The 23,397-nt window shown below is 62.5% G+C and overlaps 1 protein-coding gene across 9 annotated transcripts in view; it reads right to left on the reverse strand.

Annotated features, from left to right (window-relative positions):
* The window catches only part of Hspg2 (heparan sulfate proteoglycan 2), an 89,439-nt gene that overhangs the window by 51,865 nt on the left and 14,177 nt on the right, over positions 1-23,397 (reverse strand). For 5 of the 9 annotated variants that reach the window (XM_077803628.1, XM_026403570.2, XM_026403573.2 and 2 more), the window contains exons 2-9: positions 7,820-7,955; positions 7,242-7,286; positions 3,382-3,491; positions 3,237-3,295; positions 2,836-2,996; positions 1,359-1,487; positions 887-1,138; positions 697-816 (exon numbers count right to left, since the gene is read on the reverse strand). In XM_077803628.1, the coding sequence (XP_077659754.1) occupies positions 697-816; positions 887-1,138; positions 1,359-1,487; positions 2,836-2,996; positions 3,237-3,295; positions 3,382-3,491; positions 7,242-7,286; positions 7,820-7,955 (1,012 nt within the window). Of the gene's footprint in view, positions 1-696; positions 817-886; positions 1,139-1,358; positions 1,488-1,869; positions 1,921-2,835; positions 2,997-3,236; positions 3,296-3,381; positions 3,492-7,241; positions 7,287-7,819; positions 7,956-23,397 lie in introns of all 9 variants that reach the window. The other 4 variants (XM_077803627.1, XM_077803623.1, XM_077803624.1 and 1 more) reach the window with 1 other exon arrangement.

The raw sequence follows: 23,397 nt of genomic DNA on the forward strand, positions 1-23,397 counted from the left end.
GGGGGATCAAATAACAGAACCAGCCTTAGGTGAGAAACCTCTGGGCCTGTACCATGGTCCGACTGTGTCCGACATTCACGTGTTAGAAACTGAATCCCAGCCCACAGCCCGAGGGGGGGGACCCTGAAGAGGTGACTGGGTCCCAAGAGCTCTGCACTCAAGCATGGGCTACTGCTACCATCCCAGGCATGGGCTGCTATTAAAAAGGATGGCTGGTCCCCTCTCATTGTCACTCTGATGCCTTCCTCCATGTTAGGCTGCAGCGAGGAGGCCCTCACAGGCTGTGGTCCCTCAGTCCTGGATTTCCCAGCTTTCAGTGCTGTGAGTTCTCTAAACTGTTTTTGCTTATAAAGCACTGAGTCTCAGGTGATCTGTTACAGCAGCGGAGAACGGGCAAAGCCAGCCCATAGGGGAAGACTCTGATGCACACACACATCAAGGTCCCCATCATCAAGGGGACCTTGCGCATCATCCCTCAGTCATTCATCTGACCCCCGTGAAAGCCAGGAGCAAAAAAGAGACTAAAGACCACAAAGACTAAAGGTAGGTGCCCAGAGCAGGCGATCTCACTGCTTGATGCCTACGCTGGGGCCTGCCCAGCATCAGGGAAGGTGGCACCCTGCGAGGCAGAGGTGCGGCAGGACTGGGCTGGGGTGGGTGGGAGCAGGGGTGCCACCCAGACCCTGGGACACTCACGGCAGTCGGCCTCGTCCGTGTGATCCTCGCAGTCAAAGTCACCGTCGCAGCGCCACAGCTTGAGGGCACAGTGCCCATTCCCACAGGCGAACTCGTTGGGCTCACAGGGCGGCGGGGGCTCTGTGGGCGGCAGGCGGGGTTCAGCAATGGCCCCCCGCGCCCCACCCCAGACCCCGCAGCCCTCGCTCACCGCAGCCCAGCTCGTCGCTGCCATCCTGGCAGTCCTCCTGCCCGTCACAGAGGTAGTCCTCGGGGACGCAGTGCCCACTGTGGCACATGGCCTCCTGAGGCCCACAGGGCACGGGGCTGTCTGGACCGGGCAGCAGAGGATGGGGAGCCAGGGTCTCTGGTGGCCGCCGTGTGGGGGCCGCCTCCGGCCAGTGCAGTTGAGGTGTCGCCTCCACCACTGGTGGCCCGGGGCCCAGCTCCGGGACAGGCTCCTCTGTGGACAGGGCCCTTGGTGTTGAGCCCCACGTCCCTCAGACCCTCCCTCGTCCCTCCAGCCCACTCCCTGCCACGCTTAGCACCCCATCCCCGACGGCCAACCCCCTTCCCTGTCTCCCTGGGCCAGCACCAACTCTCACAGCCCCACATCGACTCTGGGACCCGGTCATAGGCACCGGACCCTCCACAGCCACCTGTGTCCCCAGACAGTCGCTCACCACAATTGAGCTCATCGGACATGTCCCTGCAGTCAGGTCGCCGGTCACAACGATACTCCAGGGCCACACACTCATTGTAGCTGTGGCAGGCAAACTCGGCCTCGGTGCAGACCCTGGGGAGCTGGGGCACTGTGGGGGTGCAGGGAGTCAGGGCGCAGGCGGGAGGCTGCGGGGCGTGCGGCAGACGGCACGGGCACCGCGTGGCTGTGAGTGGGCTTGGGCGCCCAGCATCAGGCCACTGTGGCAGACACGGCGGGGACAGGAGCACGCGGTGGACACACCCACAGCACGCACAGGCACGGGACAGTGGCAGTGGCCTCGCCCACCCCCACGTAGACCTACACACACTGACATGCCACCCACATGCGGGCACTGCACGCACACGGCGGGCCACAGCCTGGCCAGCAGGGACAGGGAGGGCGAAGGCAGCCGCAGGCTCCGGCCCTCCTCCCCTCTGCCCGTGACATTCTCTAGGTGTCCCGCTGGACCCCAGGCGGGCTCACACTCTCACCTGGTGTCACTGCAACCCCCACAGCGGCCAGCGGGGGTGGGGGGGTCTGTGCTGGAAAGGAAGGTGTGGTCAGCAGCCAGCCCCCCAGGGGCCTGGCGCTGAGGGCCCGGCCATCCCACCCTCGGCCTCCAGCCAGGACTGGTTGAAGCTGGGTGAGGAGGGCGGCCCAGCCATCTTCAGGCCAGGGTCAGGGGATGCCAACCAAGCGAGCTTGGTCCTGGGGGCAGTGCAGAGGGTCATAGTTCACTGTTCTTCTCCTGGTTGGGCTAAGCCATGGCAGGAACAGAGTTTGTCAGAGGGAGGCGACATGTTGGAGCCTCTCCAGAGCGGAGATGGCTGGGAGTCAGAGCTGAGAGGAAGGAACTGAACTCGCATACGGAAGACTAGACTGTGGTCAAAATGGGAGTCCGAGTCGTGACCCTGAGCAGGAGGGCCAGGCTTCTGTGTCCAACACCTGTGCCACTTTGGCCAGTTTCCTGTTCTCTCCAAGCCTATTCTCACCTGGTCACATGCTATGGCCACAGGGTTTGGTTTCCATTCTCGCCCCTCCACTGTCTGCCTGCACGGTGTGGTCGAGCCCCCTCCTTCCTGCGCCTCAGCCTCCAAAATATGAGGACGCTGTTTCCCAGGGACTGCTAACCAGCCTGGATGCAGGGGCCCGGCATAGCCTCGGTGCTTGGGAAACAACCGAGGCTGGATGCAAGTTTGTGGTGGTGTGGTCAGTGGACAAATGTCTGCACGGGGTGGGCAGGAATGGGGTCTGGTGGGTGCACGTTGAGCACGTAGAGTTCCGCCCCAGCCGACACCCCACAGGGCCCATGGGGCAGGCTCAGGAGGTAGTGAGCTCTCTGTGCCTAGTGGAGGACAAGCCCAAACCAGGAAAGCCCACAGTGGAGACACCAAGAGGGGACCCACTCAAGTCTAAGAAACCAGAGCAGGTGACCCCAAGTCCCAGAATAGGCTCACCTGTGCCCAGGCGTCGGAACTGGAATCCCTGGGGGGAGGTGACATAGGAGTCGATGGAGCCCCTGGAGATGACTGTATGCAGCACTTCCTGAATCTGAGCCCCGTCCGCATTCCCTTCTGAGCCCACGTCCAGCTCCACAAAGACCCAGCCGTCCAGCTCCCTGGGGTGGGAAGGGGCAGGGGCAGGGGGAGAGAGAGAGGCCTGTGTTCTCGGCTTCTCCATTCAGCCCTGCCAGGCCCAGGCCCCATCCAGCACAGCCTGGGCCCAAAGCAGGGCCATTCAGTGTCCAAATTCCCCCCCTCCAATTCCTGACCTTTCACCCCAGTGATTCTCCCATCAGGCCTTTCGTGCCCAGGCTCCTCTGCCATCCCCTTGGCCCCTCCCCAGGGACCCTTCTCACTTGATGAAGACCACACTGACGACCTGGTCTCCCGGGATCTTCAAGTACTCCGACTCCAGCTGCGGAGGGACACGGCACCGTCAGCCCCCGGCGCCCTCCCCTGCCCACCCGCCATCCTCAGGGGGCTCCCCGACCCTCCACTTGCCTTGTCCACCACAGCCTCGGACACCTCCCGGAACTCCCTAGAGCCTGCATCCTCTAGCCGAGGGCTGTACTCGATGGAGTGGGTGAAGTTCACCAGGGCCCGGAAGTAAACTGGAAAAGAGGGGAGGCCTGCCAACGTGAGGGCCTGGCCTGGCACGGGGGGCCTCCGGCTGCTGGACGGATGGCAGAAGGGGGAGCCCGGGAGGCCCCCCACAGGCTGACGGAAGCCTGTGAGCCCGGCCCAGCTCGCCCATGGAACCCAGGCTGCGACGGCCTGCGGCCTACCCAGGGCTCAGCGCAGAGGCCCCAGCCCGACAGAGGGGCTTCAACTAAGAGGGCAAACGGGCTGACCCAGAACCCAAGTGACAGTGCAGAGACCCCGGGGCTCAGAGGAAGGCTGAACCAGGCACGTGGCTTGCACACAAGGCCGGCCCGACACGGATTCCCCGTGTGTGACAGGGATGTGCCTCTCCAGCCTGGCTGGTCCCCTCATCTGTCCAGTGTGGCTCAGCTATCGCCTCCTCCAGGAAGACTGCCCGAGCTGCACTGGTTGGCCGGGGACCCTCTTCGGGACTCCCACAGCACCCTTCCCTTGTGCTGCTCAGGCCCTGCTGGGTTACACGTGGACAGTAACAATCCTGGTTCTTTTGTTTTGATTTTTTGAGACAAAGTCTCTTGCTCTGTTGGCCAGGCTGGCCTTGAACTCCAGGTGCTCCTGCTGAGGCTTCCTGAGCAGCTGGGATTACAGGCACGACCCGCTGTGCCCAGTGGAAATCACTGTTCGGGGTCAGCCACATCTCGGCACCGACTCCATCTCTGGGCTTCTGTTCCGGTAAAGTGGGGATGTCAGCCGCATGTACCACTGGGTGCCACAAGAAGCTAAATGGTGCTGCGCTCACCACACCCCTTCCTGGGCTCACGCGCAGTCTCTGGAACAGAGCGATCTCTCGGGCATCAGAAACCCAGGCCACTTTCTCTCCCTACCACCTGACGGCTCCATGAGGGGACCCTCGGCTCTCTCCCACCCCCGAGCCCCGGCATGTGCACAGTGTGAGCACATGGCAGGGGCTTCTAAGTGACCGCTGAGAAAAGTCACGTCATCCTGGTGTGAACACACACAACCATTCTTCCTTCAGCACTTACTACACCTAAGACACTTGCTAATCACTGCATTTTATAATGCTCTTGAGTTCCGATGTGTTACAAAGACAAATGAAATTCAGTGGCAAATGAGTCACACACACAGACTAGTCCACAGTCAATGCTGGATAAATACCGGCTGACTCAATTCATACCCTAGGCCTGCGGTACACACAGATGGGTCTATGTGTACGTGCACACACACACACACACAAAATCGTTTCTTGAGCACCTACTATGTACAAAATATTTTTATGCATTACATCTAATACTGCTTGTGAATGAAGGTATAAATTATAAATACCAAGTAGCTGTGAGTCACCAAGGACTCTTCAGTGGGTATGGAGGGCTCAGAACACAGCCTGGCACCGAGTGGGTACGCTGCACGGGAGGCCGTGCGGCTCAGGAAGCCTCTGGAGCTCAGCTGCCCCCGACAGCCCTGTGACCCTAGGCAAGCACTCGCCCCTCCATGCTCTCAGCCCCCAGCTGGAACCTTAGGTAAGAGCAGTGCCCACATGAGGGCACGGTGAGGATTAACGGGTGATGAACACGCTGGTGCCAACAGCATCGGGGCGTGGCTGTAATTATAACCCTGACTTCAGGACAAACCCAGGACGTAGATCTGGCTTTATTTCTTCCCATCCAAGAAAGATATCCATCCCCTTAACAAGTCCACTGGAGGGCCCACTGTGCGCCCAGGAGATGTCAGGGCAGGAGAGGCAGCCTTCTGTCCCCGTGGAGACCACTCTCCAGCAGGGACAGAAAGGAAACCCAGGAGAAGAGCAGGGACGGGCACCACAGGAGCAGACGAGGAGGGCGGGGGAGGGGGGCTAGGGAGGCCGAGGCAGAACAAGCCCAAGTGCAAAAGGCCAAGCGGGCAGTGGGCTCAGAGAGGCCGCAGACATGGGCAGAGCGGGCAGAGGCGTGCGGGCGGGCGGCACAGGGAGCAGCAGGGGCCTTCCACCTCCCCCTGGTCCCCAGGCCCAGTGGTGCGCAGCCCGGAGCCAGGACTCTCTCCCTGTGCTGCCCAGGTGAGCGCCCTGGGCTGGTTCGCTGAGCAGGTCAGGGGTGGACGTCCACCCTGAGCCAGGACGCTCTCGAAGGTCGGCTCGGAACCACAGCCACCGGCCGGCAGGGCTGGGCTCTTGGGTGCTGGGTGGGTGGGGCTCTGTGGGCCAGAGCGTGGGGGCCGCGAGCTCAGCCACAGAGGCCTCTTGTGAGCCGGCACAGAGGCCCATTGAGAGTCCCCCACCCCGGCCCCTGGCCTCAGCCCACAGCCCAGCGCAGGCGAGGAGGCCGGGCCTCTGCCCAGGAATGCACCCACTCCCAGGGGAGGGGGCCAGAGCTCCACAAAGCCCCTTTCTACTGGGGCCTGGGAAGGGCCCCGACTCTCCAGCCTGACCCCTTCCCTCCCTTCTCCCAGGCCCGGGGCAGGTCAGGGCAAGCCCTGGGTCTCCAGCCTGAGCTGCTGTCCTGCCACTGTGCCTGAGCATCAGGCAGAGGTGAGGCCTGCAGGGCTCAGGAGGCAGCCCCGGAGCTGAAGTGTCGGAGCAGCTAGAGGCGGAGGCCCGGGGGTGAGCAGGCTCGGCCAGGCCTCTCCCTCCTGCCTCCTTCCCACCCTACCTGAAGCAGAGGCAAGAGCGGAGGCCAGAGCAGCCCTGTGCTGAGGTGGACTAGGACACGCTCTGTCCACCCCAGGCCTGAGCCCCACCAATTCCCAGTGCCCCCCAGGCCCAGCAGAGCTCCCTGGGCACCCTGGGTCCTCTAGTGAGCCTGGGGTCGGCCTGTCCTGAGTGGACACAGGCCTCCTGTCAGCTGGGAAAGGAGAACAGGAGAGCAAGGGAGGGGCCGGAGGGAGGACGGGGAGGGGCCCAGGGCTGACGGAGACGAGAGCCCTTATCAGACTCCTCGACCATCATGCCAGCACAGAGAGGGGGAGGTGAGAAGGGACAGACATGGGAGATGGAGCAACCCAGAGACAGAGACAGAGGAAGCGGGTGGGGAGCAAAGGCAGAGGGGAGCCGGAAATGCAGAGTGGCGGAAGCCGGGCAGGCAAACACTGCAGCGCAGAAAAGAGCCCAAGGCAGGAGGCGAGCAGGGAGACAGGTGTTTCTGAATAGCAGGGAGCACCAGACGGGGCCTCAGCTGGCCGGCTGGCTTGGCAGAGGCCGGGGGCCTCAGTACCCACCACCCTGGGATGTGGCATGTCCCTGGGGCTCGCCTGACACTCCCATTCCCAGGCCACACCTGGCCCCCAGGTCCTGTCATCCCATAGGGACCTGCACTCGAGGCGGAGGCAAGTCCAGGTGAGGGAGGTCACAGTCAGGACCAGGCCAAGCTGGGCCCAACCCTCCCCCTGCACTGGCCCTCCTGGACGACCCTGCCTACCAGCTGGGCAAGTGCCCCCACTCCTGGGGAGGCCCAGGCTGCTTCAGAGGCCTGTGGCTGGTTGGTTCTCAGTCCCCATCAAAACTAGGTTTGGGTGCCCACTGCCCTGAGTGGCTCTTTCCTGTGACTGTCACATAGCCTGCTAACCCCAACCTCACAGGGACTGGCCAACCAGCGCCCGGACTGTCTACAGGTCAGAGTGCACCTGCCTCTCCTTCCCCAGGGCAGGCCCAGGGAGCCCTCCAGGCCATCAGCCCAGAAGGGGGGTCCTCTGCTTAGGAGGCCTGCTCTGGAGCTTCTGAGGGGGCAGATTGGGGACCTACAGCCACTTACCCATCTGGAAGTCCCCGCTGCCCAGATCCCCACTGCCCAGGTCATCTGTAAACAAAAGAGAGACACACTCAGCAACGTTCATGCGTTCCCAGAGCACCTCCCAGCTGTCGGGTGTGGCTGTGGGCCCTGGCGCGTGCAGGGAAGGGTCATGGCTGCCCTCCTCCACCTGCCCAAGGGAGCTGGCCTGTGAAGTCAGCTTAGGGGACTCCACCAGAGAGGGTGTGGACCGAGTCCCAAACTCCAGGGACTCCGTGACTTGTCTGATGGCTGGGGCAGACTGGCCTCCAAGGAGGACGAGGAGGACACAGGGCAGAGGCTGGGTGATCACCCCGCACTGCGCACTGCCAGTGCTTTCCCCAGCGGTCCCGATGTTCCCAGGCCACAAGGAGGAGTGGTGACCAGGTCACAGAGATTGTAAGTGGAGGCTGCTGAGGTCCTCAGGGCCAGGACTCGGGACGCACGTGGCCCACCTCCCGAGGCCCTGCCTGGGGTGGGATTCACGTGGACTCCCGAGGGGCCAGTGGGAAGAACCGCGACCCCGCCCCGCAGCCCACTGTCCCAGCTGGGGCCCCTGGCACCTCCAGACGCATCGTCAGCCAGCAGGTCCTCATCGTCAGAAAGGTATGCGTAGCTCCAGCCAGCCCGGCCCACGGTGACAGTCTCTGTGTCCTCAGGCAGAGACAAGCCATCATATGCCCTGAGCCCGCGGGTCACCTGTGACAGATGACAGTCAACTGAGTCATATTTCCTGGCTACTGCCAAGCCCTGGGGCCTTCCCCTCACCTCGGGGAGGACCCAGAGTCTACCCCACAGCTGTCCAGCGGTAAAATTAGACGCAGCTTGGCAAAGAGAGCCGGGCTGGGCTGACCACTGGTTTTGGTTTTTTTGGTACTGGGGATTGAACTCGGGGGCACTTGATCATGGAGCCACACCCCCAGCCCTATTTTGTATTTTATTTAGAGACAGGGTCTCACTGAGTTGCTTAGCATCTCGCTTTTGCTGAGGCTGCCTTTGAACTCGCGATCCTCCTGCCTCAGCCTCCGAAGCCTCTGGGATGGCAGGCGTGCGCCACGGCGCCCGGCTGAAACACTGTTTTTGACTCAGCTTCCCCAGATATTGGCCTCTGGAGGCCTCAGTGCCCAACCCTGCAAATTCTGAAAGAATTTTCAAACAAAGCAGCCAATAAAATGAAGATCACTTAGTAAACGATGTCTCCTTTTTCTTTGGAGAAGGCCAGGGACAACCGGGATGTGAGTGAAGGGACGGGTGGGGGTGGGGGATACCAGCAGTTAAAGGGTGACTTGGACCAGCAAGGATAGGGGACATGGACAAGTGGAAGGGTAGCCAGATCAGCACAGAGGGGAGAGGCGGATCCAGGCTGCTCCTCCAATAGCAGCTCCCCACACCCACGCTGGCCACCCCTCTCTGTTTCAGCTGGGTCCAGGGCCCCAGGCTGCAGGACGCTCGCCGTTGCCCTGAGCTCGGGCACTTTCCGCCACACTGATAGGCTCCTCCGTGCCCGGGGTGAGGCCCAGCTGTTGGGCTGAATGGGGGCAGCACAAGCGCGGTGTCAGCTCCGGGTGACCTGGGGCTAACGCTGAGCCCAGCACCAGCTCCCCTGAGGCTCCGGTTCTGCAGAGGGCGCGAGGCCCTGCACCCGGGCTCACGGGTGTGGTGTGGGCAATGGACGCTGCTTTCCCCTTGGATGTCTCCACAGTTTTCCAGGGAACTCCGAGGAAGAAAAACCCAGGGGAGCCCAAGGTCACACGAGCCCACAAGCAATAACACACATCGTCACTCTGGCCCCTTAAGCCATGTCCAAACGTCCTGGTACGAGGGCCCCTGGCATGGTGAAAGCCAAATCCACCGCTAAACAAGGGGGTGAAGCCCAAGCAGGAGAAAAACTCAAGAGCCAGTGACACCCGGCTCCGTCCCCAGGGCCACATCCCCCCAACCCTGTTTAGCTGCTGGACCGTCCTTCCTCCTCTGGTTTATGGGGCCGCTCTCCCTCCTGCTCCCACTCAGCTTGGACAGCCCCTCTTGAGGGCCCAGCAACACTGAGGCACAGGTGACAGGCTCGGCTGCAGGGATGAGCTTCAGACTCAAGCGCCACCAGTCCATGTGCAGGAGACTCTGGGCGTCTCAGGCAGCGACAGGAAGGGCGGCAGTGGCCTGGGCCCAGGGCTAGGCTGGGGGTGGTGGGGATGGCACACGAGGGAGGTTTTGGGTGCTCTTTAGTACCTCTGTGTCCATCTTATTCTCATTGCTGACCTGTACCAGTGAAGCAGGTGTACCTGTGTGGGTCACTGCCGTCTCAACAAGGAGGAGGCTGAGAAAACCCCCCAGGGGCAGGGACAGTCCCAGCTGGGCTCCCACTGCTACTGTGCGCATCCCACGGGGATGGACGCGCCTGGAGGGCAGGGGCTGCGGTGGACGGTCTCCACCTTCTCGCACCGAGCTCCGTCAAGACTTGAATGAACAAAATAAAGTAAAAAGACTTGAATGAAGCCGGGCGCGGTGGCACAAGCCTGCAATCCCAGCTACTCGGGAGGCCAAAGCAGGAGGATAGCAAGTCCCAGGCCAGCCTGGGCAACTCAGGGAGACCCTGTTTCTAAATAAAAACTAAAAAGGCTGGGGATGGAGCTCAGTGGGAGAGCACCCTGGCTCCAGGGCCCAGCACCTCAAAGAAGAAAAGGAGACTCGAATGAATGGACGTCAGCACCTACTAATTCCAGCTGCCCCAGCTGCCTCCCCGAGACTGGCTTTGGAGGAGCGCCCACCCCCACGCAGTCTATCTGCAGCCCCTTCCTAGGCTTGGAGCTCCCTGGGGGAAGGGCTGGGCGCCACTGGTCACGTGGTGTTTAGAGGCCTTGGTTAGGACAGGCTCTGCCACACCTTACCATTTCACAGCCTGCGGCCCCTTCCCCATGGTCCTTGGGCACCGCCACCTCCTGCTCCTGCTCTTTCCACCGCACGAGTGCCTGTCTCTGTTCCGAGTGGTGCCCCAAGCCCTCTGGGCCACGTCCATGGCTCTTTAGAATCTCCAGAGCTGGTGGCAACGACTGACTCCTGGGCCCCAGCTCGGAGCCCCTGCACTGGGTTCTCATCCCAGGTTGAACGCACAGCTGTCCAGTCCAGGGGACTCTGACTGCCACGGTACGACAAGGCCTAGGCTCAGCTTCCTTCCCTGGCTAGGGGTTGAGGGCACGGTTTCCACCGGCTGGAGAGTGGGTCCCAAGCAGGCCCAGGTTGACTAGAGGGGAGTACGAGGCTAAGGCTAGTGCAGGAGCACAGCCTTTGGGCACAGGAGGTTTGAGCAGACAGGCTCGGGGTCCTCCCACCGGAAGCTTCTTTATGTTGCCCTTTCCCTTCCCATGCCACAAGGCTGCAGAGACCAAGCACAGGGCCCAGAGGTCCATGGCACCCCTAGACAATGCTCTCTGGAAAGGGAAACCTCGGTGGTGAGCAAGGTCCAGTGTTTTTTCCCCGGGAAAGAGCAGCTAGTGTGTGTGTGTGGGGGGGGGGTGCTTGGGACCAGACAGGAAATAGCAAAGTGAGATTCAACAGGGAAAAAATGCCAGGGACACACATCTGCAGCGAGAGGGGAAAGAGGACTCGGAGCATGCCAGGGCCTGGACAGGAGTCTCCCGAGTCCCAGGGGCCCCAGGTTGTGGACCCGTGTAGATGCCACCCTGACCTTGCTCCAGTCCCCTCCCCAGGTCAGAGGTCCCAGGTCAGCTCAGGGCCCCCGTCAAGGGCCAAGTCGGCCTGAGCAGAGACTTCTCTGGTTAAAGGCTGAAGATCAAAAGGCCCAGCAGCTGCTTTTCACATCTGGGAGGGGAGATGGGGCCAGACGGAAAGGAGCACAGAGCAGCTGAGGCTGGGCCAGGGACGGGCCTCGGATCAGGACCTGGAAGTTGGGATCTGCTTGGGGAGTAATGAGAGCTGCATTCACTGGCGCCCTCCATACACTAGGTGTGCGACGCTGGGCCGCAGGAGGCAGGGCGGAGACAGCCAGGTCACGGCTGGAGCCCACCTGTGCAGGAGCTGGGTGTGGACCCAGAGGTCTGGCTCCAGTAAACCTGGCGCTGGGCTCACTGGGAGCCCCTCTCCAGAACCCCTCAACTCATCGCTGCCTTTCACAGAGCACCTCCTCAGCCTCCGAGTCATCTGAGATGACAAGGACCCCTGAGGTGGCCCAGCAGCCACGAATGATCCCCATTCACTGAGGGAACTGAGGCCCAGGGAGAGGCACCTTGTGCAGATCACAAGCGAGCCCAGCTCCCCACCCCCAAGCCCTCTGCTACCTGGAAAGGAGGGGGGCTGGGGCTGTCCCCAAGGCCTGAGCCCAAGGCACAACCAGGAAGCCGGATTTGGCCAGGACCTGCCCCAACCTGACCCACTCACAGGGAGGCCCCAGGGAGGCCCGAGCTGGCAGCAGCCTGGGCCGTGTGGCGCATGCCTCGGTCCCCAGAAAGGCCAGGAGTGGCTCCAAGGTCAGAGGCAGAAATAGAACCCAGGCTTCCTGCCCTCCAGCCCCCTCTGGCCCTGAGGGAGCCCCGCTTCCTCCCAGAGGAACCCGGTACTTCAGTGGGGCGGATGGCAGCTGAGAGGAGGGGTCTGGAGGGAGACCTGGGCCAGAGGGGAAGGAACCCAGCTGAGGGGGGATTTTCCAGCCCTGCAGGTCCTGGGGGGAAGAGGGTGCTGACTCACTGGTCAAGGCCGGAAGTTTGTTCTTCCACCCTGGGAACAACTGCTCGGGGCAGGGATATGGGTGGGGTGGCCCCCAGGGGCAGGGACCCTCGGACCCAGGGCTTCTGGGAGACACCTGCTCCCTCGGGCAGGATATCCAGGCCCTCCCAGTCAGGATGAGGGTGCACGCGGGGGGGGGGGGGGGGGGGGGGGGGGGCTCCAGGTTCAAGTCCTGCCGAGGCTCAAGAGCACCAGGACAGAGGCTGGACCCTCTGCTGGGCAGGACAGCTCCTGGCACCGCAGTCAGGCCACACCCTCAGAGGCCCTGGGCAGCAGGCAGAGAAGGTGTGGGCAGGGAGGCCCAGGCAGAGACAGGACACAGGGTTTGAGGCTCCCAAGAGTGTTCTGAAGTGTGGACTTTTCAAAGATAAGAGTTTTCGGGTTCTGCTAAAATCAAAGTTGGTGGCAGATGGCAGCACAGGGACAGGACAGCAAGAGGGCTTCCTCCAAGCCAGGTCCCTGCGGAACGTCTCCATGCACCCTCACTGCACCCCAGGACAGGGCTGGTGCTACGGGGACACTGTCCCCCCCCCCCCCAATCTGCAAGGAGAGAGATCCAAAGAGCTCTGGGAACCAGAAGTGTTGGTTTTGGGTTTTGACTTGCGGGGCTGGGGATGGAGCCCGGGGCCTCTGGGCAGGGGCCACAGCCCCACCGAGGCCGTGGCAGGCAGCCAGGCCCCACTGAGGCCGTGGCAGGCAGCCGGCGCATGTCTCAGCACCTTTCTCCAAGAACCTTCCGGATTCCAGAACACGCTGGACCCGGGGTTTCGGGCAGGAGACTCCACTGCTTACTTCCACTTTATGGATGAGGAAACAGGGGCTCAGGGAGGGCCGGCCACGAAACGGGACCCTGTGTGTGAGGCCCCTAGCACCTCACATAGAGTAAGTGCTCAGTTAGTGCTCACACGAGCACCATGCAGGGTGCAGAGGGAGAGGAGGGGTGGGTGGATGAGGGGTGATGCGTGGGAGTGCAGGGTGTGGGCTCCGGCCTGGGTCGCGCCAGGTGCGAGGTGAAGTGGGGGCTGGGCCACAGAGCTGGGTTCCAGGGCTGCAGTTGTCTGCCTGCTCTGAGGCTGGATCTGGGACACCCCAGGGGTGGGGGTTTGGGCTTCTCCAAAACATTCTTCACATGCCTGGGGCTCACAGCCTCCCTCCTCCTGCCTCCTGGCTCGGCCTCCGTCTGAGCCCCCCACCGCCCCCGCAGCTGGGCAGGAAGGTCTGAGCCCGCACAGTCCCCCAGGGCGGCTGCAGCTGCCCAGGGCAAGGCTCCAGGCCTCTGGGGCTGGAGTGAGCTCACCTCGTGGAAATCCAGAGGCAGTGTGGGGGTGGGGACAAACCCAAGGCCCCCAAATCTCTAGGGAGGGACACAGACGCCACCCCCCCACAGCAAGATGCAGGTTCCCGGGCAGCACAAGCGCTTCCCCCTCCTGCCCAACCCAGACACAAGGTCAAGGTGCTCTGCCCCACCCCCAGGCCGCAGGGTCCTGTCCATGGCAGGCGGCTGGCGGCGGGGCAGGAATCTGTCAGGACAGCACTTTGCTGTGCGAACTGCCAGGGGCGGGGGAGCCCGACACAAAGGCCCCAAGGCCTTTAATCCCCAGGCCGTCTGAGGGGGCGCCTGGCCGGAAAGGAGGTGGCTGCGGCCTCCTCGGGCATGCCTGCGCACCGTGCCTCTCGGGGACAGCCAGCTTCTCACACTTGGGCCCCCACGACAGCAGGACCTCTGCCAGCCAGTCAGCCAGGAAGAACACTGATTCCCAGAGGGAGGGCGCCACCCCAGGTGCCAAGCTAAGTCTTCAAAAGGCTGGTGTCACTCAAATCCACAAACCTCCTGAGCAGACAGCGGTGGCAGCCCTGTCTCACACGTAGGGAAGCTAGGCTCAGAGAGGGAACCTCACCAGCCCTCGGACACACAGCGAAAGCCATGAGCACCGTGTCCGACTCAGGCTCACACTCTGTTCTCTACCCCAGGCCCTTGCTTCTGTCCTCTGCTCTTACCGGGGCCTGGAAAGGCCAGCACTGAGGTGGCTGAGGAGGATCAGGGCCTTCAACAGAGACCCAGGGAGCAGGAACAAGGGCTTCAAGTTTCTAGCTCTGCCCCGAACTCACCTGTGGCTCTGGACAGGCCCCTGGTTTCTCCCTTTTAGCAAAAATTACATCCAGCCCCTGGGTAGGGGGGCCTCTCTGTGGGAGGCGTCCACACCAGCCCCCTCAGTGGAAGTGCCCAGAGACACCAGCAGGGTTGGTCTGCGGCCCTCGGCATCCCACCACAGAGGCACACAGTAGGCCCTCCGTATTTGTGACTCACTGTCAGATTGCTGAATGAACTTGTCCAACAACCCCGAGGCAGGAACGAGCCGCTGGACAGAAGAAACCGAGTGCAGAAACAGGAAGCAGGACGGTCCCGGAGGCGGGGGGCCACTCCATTGACAAAACCCGGTCTGAGCCAGGGATCACGTGGCACAGGAGGGAGGAGGCTGGCACAGGGTCCTGGAAATCCACCTGAGGTGCCCCCTGCCCTCGGGGCCTCCCTGCGGCCTTGAACTCCCTGCCGGCCATGGCTCTTCCCAGAGACAAGCAGAACGAGGGCGACTCCTTAGAGAAGCATGGCCAGCGAACCCCGAAAGTGCCCGGCCTGTCCCCAGGTGGCCTTGAGGTGGTCACTGCCTTGGGGGCTCCTCAGCATAGGTGGAGTGGGCAGCCCAACTGGCCAGCTACTGACCAAACCTAGGCCCAGCAAGAACCCTGGGTCTCCGGGTCTCAGGGGAGTGGGGCAGTGAGACAGGGAGGGCCAGCCCCATGCTCAGCGGGACGCCGGGATTCCAGGCCACAATGGCCACCTTCTAGCTGGGCAGCCTCAGCTTCCCCACCCACTAAGAAAGACCGTCACTCAGACCCGCCCTGGATCGTAAGGTTCCCTTCAAGTCATTTTGACCTCGATTTACTGAGCACCTACTATGTGCTGGGTCCTGGGGATAAAATCATGAAGCGGACAGAAAAGGAGTTCTGTGTTCCTGCAGAGGAAGGGAGGGGGAGTCACATGCCACTAAACCACATGGTGACAACACTGTGAGGAGGGATCTGAAGAGGTGGGGTGGGCTGGGAGAGGGCATGGATGCCCCCACTTAGTGAGAGGCTGGAGAAGGCCTCCCTCCCAGAGGAAATGATGACCCTGAGGCCGGAAGACGGCTTCGCTTGAGTGCGGTTCGGGGGCAGGCGGAGGGGTGCAGGGGGCAGGCAGAGGGGGTGCAGGGGGCAGGCGGAGGGGGGTGCGAGGGCAGGCGGAGGGGTGCAGGGGGCAGGCAGAGGGGGTGCAGGGGGCAGGCAGAGGGGGTGCAGGGGGCAGGCGGAGGGGGGTGCGAGGGCAGGCGGAGGGGTGCAGGGGGCAGGCAGAGGGGGTGCAGGCGGAGGGGGGTGCGAGGGCAGGCGGAGGGGTGCAGGGGGCAGGCAGAGGGGGTGCAGGGGGCAGTCGGGGGGTGCGGGGGCAGTCGGAGGGTAAGCCAGGCCGAGGGGAGGGCACACACTGGGGCCTGTGGGAGGGACGGGAAGGAGCGTTCAGTGGGACGCGGTGAGGTGACAGGAATCCAGGCAGGGGCCTGCGCGGGCTTTTCCACCGAGGAGCACCGCACCCAGCTGTACGGCTGACCCCGTGCCAGGTACGGTGACCAGCTCTCCCCAGCCCTGGGTCCCTGCACTCTCCTCCACCCAGGACCCTCCAAGAACAGCCCCCCCCCCCCCCGCAGCTGAATGAGCTGCCCAGCTGCCAGCGAAGGTGCAGAAGCCACCAGGAGATGCCCTGCCTCCCCCGTGGGCCGGGGTGGCCGAGGCAGCAGGGGTAGGAGCTGCCCAGCGAGGAGGTCCCTGGGGTCAGAGTCAGCCGCCAGGCACAGCGGGTGCCAAGGCGGGTGCCAACAGTGCAGCGGCACTCACTTGTCACCTCCCTGCTGAGTCCTGTGGTTCTCGGGTCCTCTGGCTCCGGTGCCCTGCTGCTCTGGGCACCAGCACGTCTGTGGGCTTCAAGGCCACTCCAGCCTGCTGGGCGTTCCCAACACATGGCCCTCATGAATGAAGCCTCCGTGGGGGGCTGGGGTTTGATTTGTGAATCAAAAAATGATCCACAAACTTTTGTTGACATGAGACCCCACGAGAAGAAGGCCACTTCCTGGACCTGCAGCTTGGGCCTTGCTCATGCACTCACTCTCCAATGAGTGAGAAGAAAAGCCCTCATTAGGACCAGGCAGGCTCTACATGATCCCCCACAACACACAAACACTCATACACGCACACACACACACACACACACACACACACACACACACACACACTCTTGCCAACCTCTTTTGCTCATTCTCCCTGCTCCTTCCCTTCTGGCCACATTTGTCTCAACAGTGCTCAAGCCCAGCAGACTCCTTCCCACCTCAGGGCCTTTGCACTTGCTGTGCCCCTGCCTGGGACACTGCCTCCAGGTATTCCATCAGTCGCTCCTTCTCTTCCTCCAATTTCTGCTCAGATGTCACCTTTCAGAGACCACATGGAGGACTGGAGCCTCCTGTGGTTCTCTCCCCTCCCCCCATGGCCTGCTCTGCTTTTCCCTGCCCTCCCACGCGGAAGGTTTTTCTGTGTTCATGTATTTCCCTGGTCTCCCCCAGGAGGAAGGGAGTGGCGGTAAGGCGGGGGCTGTGCCCACTCTGCTTACTGCTATTTCCCCATCCACATAGAGATGCTCAGCAATATTTACTAATTAATGAATGAACGGGGTTTATAAATGAGCCTGTGTGGCTGACTTGTCAGTAGTCACAGAGTAGCAAGCCCCCGTCCTCAACCTGGAAGGACTCTGGACTCCCAGGTGCCTCCTCCTGCCATCTCTGTGGCCACTGATGCCTGGGTCTTCCTGTTGGGAGACCATCCTGGGAGGACAGGAGGCCATGTGGCCACTGAAGGGCATCCCGAGGAGTGGGTGGGGGCCTCAGAGGCGAGCAGGGCTGAGCTCCAGATCCAGGGCCCTGTGTGAGATCGCCAGGCAGCAGGCCCTGGTGACCGGCTCTGCGCTTGCTCCCGTGGGCTCCAGCCACAGGAAAAAACAGGCTGCCACAGCTGTGGCCAGGAGACCGGCTCCCCCTGCCCCAGCAGAGGGCTTCCCAGCTCAGCCACCCTCTGGGGCTAGTCCCTTCCCTTCCCTGAGCCTCAGACTCCGTCCCTGGCAGGTGACATAGCAGACCCAGATCCCAAGTGTCCAACCTGTCCTAGCAGCCTTGTGGTCCCTCTGGAGAAGAGGTGAGGGGAACGAGGGGACACAGCCAGGGTTGGAGTCCCCTCCCCCAAATGCTCGTTTCCATCAAAACCCATCCACCTTTGCCACTTTATTCCGCCTGGCTCAGCCCCTGGTGAGCTGTGAGGCCGTGAGCAAGCCTCCCACCTCCAGGCCTCTGTTTCCTCACCTGTGAAACGGGCACCACCACTCAGAACAGAGGACCCTCCACACCTGTGGCTTCAACCAACCAGACTGAAAATAACCCAGAAGAAACCGCCCCTGCGCTGGGCAGGCCCACCCCTCTCCTCCATGTCCCTCCCTGATCCGCACACGGCCGAGTCGCCGTCCACAGGGCGATCATGCTGGCTGGGGTGTCGAAGCACCTGGAGATAATTTCACGTTTACAGGAGGTGCACGTAGGAGAGATGCCACTTCTCCTAAGGGACGCGCGTGTCCTCAGGGCTTGGGGGTTCCCAGGATCAAGGCCCCACTGACCCCGAGGGACAACTGTCCACATTCTCCCCTCCCAGGGTTGTTGTGAGGATGGGACTGAAATGTGAACCGATACCCACAGCACAGTGCATGGCTCTGTGTTTCTTTAGGTGGTGCAGGGGATGGGGCCTGGGGGTGCTAGGCCAGCGCCCTGCCACCGAGTCACCCAGCCCCGTGCTCATCACTACCCTCTTCTTTGGAATAAAGCTTTCCTCTTCGTAAATCGGAACGCTCTGGAGCTTAAAAAGTCCCTCTGGCTTTGGCATTTCACCGTCCCAAACCCTGAAACGTTAAGATTCTAAAATTCTAGGCTGGGCGGCCGAGGCTGTGGCTCAGCGGCAGAGCGCTTGCCGAGCATGCCGGAGGCACTGGGTTCGATGCTAATGTATCCACCTGAAACTAAAGACACATAAATAAATAAATATTTAAAAAATCTAGGCTGTGACTCCCACCAGTCAAAGGAGCCTGGCTGAGGCTGGGATGTGGCCGGGTGACAGAGTGCGCTTGCCTAGAGTGCACGAGGCCCTGAACTTGATCCCCAGCACTGCAAAGGGGAGGGGGGGAGAGAGGCTGAGAGGCTGGGAGGCTGGGAGGCTGGGAGGCTGGGAGGCTGGCTAAAGGAGGGAATGACAAAGTCAGAATAACCCAGAGCCAGGAGCCAGGCTTCAGGACAGAGCCAGCCAGGGTTCTTATCATCACCATCGTTATCAGCGTCACCTCCTCCCTCCTTGCTCCAGACATCAGGCAGGTGACAAGAGGCAGGCCAGGGAGCCAGGGAGCGGGAGAACGTGAGCTAAGCACACGCGGACGGACGGACGTGCTCGGGTAGACACGGCCTCCCTGCAGCGGTGAGCTGACGGCACAGGGAGCACGTGCGAGGCCTGGGGACCTGGGTCAGGCGCGGAGCTTTCCAGTGGCCCGTGGGAAGAAGGCAACCGAACCTGCTCTCGGCTGCTCGTGGCCTTGCTGAGAAGCTGCACAGCTGCTCCTGACGGGGAGCAGGGCACGCCCAGGTGGCTCTGGCCTCCTCTGCCTTGCCAGGGGGGCGGAGGCCAGGGGCAGAGACAGCGGTGATCACCATGGGACCCAGTCCTGGAGGCTGGAACCGTCCCGGGAGAGCCTCCCGGCCACACCCCAGCATCCTGGGTCTGGGCGGGATTACCCACAAATGCAGCCAGTGCCCAAAATAGCCAGGGCAGGGGACGGTGCCAGGAGGCCCCAGGCAGGGCCTGGCCAGGCCTGTCCACAGGAGGGCCCACTGGGCCAACGCACGCACAAAGGGGCGCCACCGCCGGGCACACAGCCCTCCAGGGGAGTCCCCCACCCACCCGCTCCCCGCAGCGCACGTTGCTCACGCAGGGCAGAGCCAGGCTGCCGCCCGCAGGCCCCGCCAGGCGGCCTCCTCAGGAGCCAGAAAGCAAAGCCTTCCCAGAAGGCCACCCATGCCATATAGGGAAGAGCCCAGACCCGGCTCCCCGCTCCAGGCCCCTCCTCAGGCCCCGAGTGGCTCCTGCAGCCCCGGCCAAGACAATAGGGGCTATTCTGGGCTGTGGGGTATTTAAAGCTCCGACTGGCCTGGTCCCTGGGGAACGAGAGGCCTTGCCCTCTGCAAGACCTTCCTGAAATTGTTGCTCCCCAGACTCGGGCGGCTGCGCCCCTGGCTGTTCCCAGCCTCTCCTGGCAGCCCTCCCCCAAGAAGCCCAGGGCTGCCTCCTCCTCCAGGAAGCCCACAGGCCACCTCCAGGTCCAGCAGCACCCGCAGACCCTCCGGAGAGCGGGCACCAGGGTCCCCCGGGTCCAGCGTTCTCGGCTGCAGCGCGTGTGTCAGGACCCCAGGGTGCGCGAGGCGCTTCCGAGGCTTCCGTGGCGGGAGAGGAGGTGGCCCCAGCCACCGCCTGCGACGCTGGTGAGCGGGACCGGCGTTTTGTCTCACCACTGCTCTTTTTCCAGCACCTGGCACACAGTAGGTGCCAAATAAATATTTACTGATTGATCTAAGTATTTGTGGAATGTGTCCCGAACCCCCATGGAACCGCCCCGGGCTCGGCACACAGCGGGTCCCCCTCTCCCTCTGAGGATGGAGAGTTGATCACTTCACTTCATGGCCCAACATCCCCAAGAGGCAGGTAGCGTTATTATTTTATAAGCAAGAAAACGCAAGTTCTATTCCCCATGATTCAGGAGCTTGCCCGAGGTCCTAAACTCCTCAATGGTCAAGCTAGGAATCAGACTCAGGGACCCAGAGGCTTCTCTTGTCCTGTATGAAACCCTGAAAAAGACCAGGGATAACTCTGGGCTGGGAGCCAGGAGCCTGAGTTTAGCTGTGTGACTTTAAGCAAGTCCCTTGGCCTCTCTGAATCTGTTTTCTCTCCTAAAAAAACACAGCGTTCAGTCCTAGTCCTTCAGATCTTTCATAGGATCAAAGGAGCCAAAGGATGTGACCACGTCCCCCCTATTAGCCCCAACTCCTCCCCAGAGGCAGAGGCTGGGAACGATGGTGGGAAAAGGCGCAGGGAGGAGGAGGGGACCCCGAGCCACTCTGGAACAAAGCTCGGCAGCTGCCGGTGACAGTTCTGGGCCTGGCCCAAGGAGGGGGAGAAGGGGTGGCTGGAAGTCACCTCTGGCCCTCCTCAGGCACCCTGCCCTGCTGACAGCTGCTGGGGCCTCAGGCCAAGGGCCCCGGGCAGCCAGGGGCAGGGACTCGCTGGGTCATCTCAGTCCCCCGGCTGCAGCCACCACTCAAGCCCAGGAAGCAGCCTGGGCCCCTCCACAGCCCTTCACCCAGTTCCCTGGGAGCCTGGGCGGGGTGGAGGCTGGAGCAAAGGTCTGTGGACCAAACGTGCCCGACTCAAGCTGGACCTCGGGATCGCAGCAGGAGGGGGACAGCAGGACTGAGTCCCAGGGGAGCCCTGTGGCTGACTCGGGGGCCTTGCTGGAGGCTGTGAACTTGGCCTGCCCGGCCACTCTCGGGTCCCAGCCGCTTCAGCCCACAGGCTCGCTCTCCCCTGAACTCTTGCACACCCGTAATTACGGCTGACCATATTTTCCAAAGCAAAACTCAAGAAATCCGTGAACCAGAGGTTTCTGGGCTACTTCCTGTGTCAGGCAGCCTGGGAGATGTAGTTTGGATGTGGAGGTTTTCAAATTTCTGGGGCATGTTAATTCTTTCTGGGAGAACACTACTATTTATTGTATTTTACTAGTAAATCAACATCATTGTAGGAAATACGTGCCATTCCACACTGCGGGGACCTGGGCAACTTCTAGCTGTGTGAACCTGGGCAAATCACTTGACCTCTCTGAGCCTCTCTTTCCCTCAACCGTAAAATGGGAATAAAAACGACAGAAGACTGACTGAAAACAGAGGCTTGATGTCCCGTACATACTAGAGATGAGCGTCACCTCTTCCACTCTTTCCCATCCCCAGCTCATCACCAGGACAGTGAGCTCACTAGAACCCCCCAGAGAAAACAGTTCCTGCTCTGCCCCCTCCCTGGCTTGATGAGGCACAAGACTCACGCCCACGGAAGGTTCCGTCACATTCCTAGATCCTGAGCTCCCAGCTGGAAGGGACGACCTGCACCAGTACCCTCACTCATCAGAAGGGGAAACGGAGGCCCAGAGAGGGGAAGTAAGGACTCCAGGGGAGACCAGCCGGAGGTGGAGGGCCGAGGTTCCAATCCCGTCTCTGGGGCTGGGGATGTGGCTCCGTGGTGAAGCACTCGGCTGGTCTGCAGGAGGCCCCAGGCCCCAAGAAACCAACCAACAACTACACCAGCCTCTGACACCCCCATCTGCTGGGCCACCGTACACCTGAGCCCAGCCCCCACGGTGACAGGGATGAGCGGCATCCTGTAAGCAAGGACACAGCAAGGACGTGGCAGCCGCCCCAGAGGACAGGAAGAAGAGCCCTCGGCCACTCAGTGGAGGAGGCAGGCCCAGCCTCCTGACAGGGCCTTTCACCCTCCAGGGTCACCTCCTTCCCCAGGCCAGGGCAGGGCCCCACAGACGAGGGTTCTGGGAGGGCGGCAGGCGTCTGGGTCTGGGTGGGGGTACTGAGGGCCTGAGACCCCGTCTCAAGCTCTGGGCGGACAGTGGCCCCTCCAGCCTGTCCTCCAGCCCTAGACAGGCAGGTGGCCTAGGAGTGGGCGGCAAGGGCTGGCAAGTGGCGGGTGCCTGCTCTTGGCAGGGAGAATGCCCCGTCCCGGGGACTCGGGTTACCGGAAACGGTAAATCTCCCTGCTGCCTGTCACCTCGGACCAGGAATGTCTGCTGCCCAGGGGGACATCCTGTTCACCTGCCCGACAGCCGGGGACAGCCAGGGACCTGGGACAGCCCTCTGCTCCCTGCCCTGCCCCCGGGGGCTGCTGGGGGCCCTGGGTCCCCCAGGTAGGGGGCACCTGTGATTCTGGGGCAGGAAGCGCTGCAGTAACCGACCAACCACAGAAGGGGGAGGGCTGGGGGAGGGGCAGAGAGATGGGGGACCACCTTGAAACCTGACCCCCTGGGCCCTGTCACCTGTGCACCACATGAAGGCTCTGACCTCGTGAACCTCACGCTGGAGGAGGCACAGGGTGAGCTCCGGAGCAGGACCGGAGGGGGGGCAGCCTGGCCCCGCCATGGCCAAGGTGCGCGGTGCTGGGCAACCCTCCAGCCCTCATCTCTGACCCAGGTGACAACAGGCCCTGCTGGAGGCCCTGCTGGGGACCCTGCGTCACTAAGCACGGCCTGGCAAGCTCCAGCAAGGGGAAGGGGAGAGAGCCAGGGGTCCCCACGGGCCACACAACGCTCTCCCCTCGTGCGGCTGCCATTCACGTAGGAGACAGGTGGACCCTAAGTCACATGTCACGGGAGAGAGTGAGGGGACGGGAGCGGCGGGCAGGGGTGCTGCCTGGGAGGGCCAAGGACGGCGACGCTTAGAGGCACAAGGAATGGAGGCAGGTCAGGCGAGGGTGGAGGCCACTCAGCACTCAGGCCAGCAGCTGCGAGGGGTCCTCAGTGCTGGGGACCAGGCAGGAGCCCCTACCCAAGCATCGCGACTACCCTGGGGCCAGGCAACTGGACCACAGTCCCTGGTGAGACAGGCTTGCCCGAGGCCACAACAGGGAGGCCAGGACCCAACGCTCGCCCTGGCCGAGTGTCCAGGGACCACTGTCCTCAGAGCTCCCTAGGGAGGGCCGAAGGGGAGAGAAGCACAGCAGGGTTCAAGTGCAGACTCTCCTTCCTCCCAAACTGGCCACGAGACCATCCTCGCTGGGCCTCCAGGTCCTCCCTTCATGGACCACAGGCCCATCCCATCCGCCTGTCAAGGAGGAGGCCTGGGTGCCGCACGGCCTGGGGCCTCTGGGCAGCTGAGACCAGCAGCTCCTCCTCAGACAGGCGGGAGGCGCAGAGCCTCCCCACCTGAACCAGGGCGGCCTCCTGCCTGGCCTCCAGGAGTCCGCTTCCTGCCTGTGTCCTCTGGGCCTTGCCCCACTCAGCACCCACGGCTCAGCCAGAGCCAGGACACCCGGGTCACACTTGGGCTCCAGGCGGCAGATGTGCCCTTGAGCCCGGGGACTGGGACCAGGCAGACCCCTGCGCTCCTGAGCAGGCAGAGGCCCATGAGCAGGCGCTGTTACCAGGGTGCCAGAGCGGGCCAGCCCTCGTGGGCAGCCGGCC

This window comes from Urocitellus parryii, chromosome 11 (assembly GCF_045843805.1).
Source record: "Urocitellus parryii isolate mUroPar1 chromosome 11, mUroPar1.hap1, whole genome shotgun sequence".
NCBI classification, from domain to species: domain Eukaryota; kingdom Metazoa; phylum Chordata; class Mammalia; order Rodentia; family Sciuridae; genus Urocitellus; species Urocitellus parryii.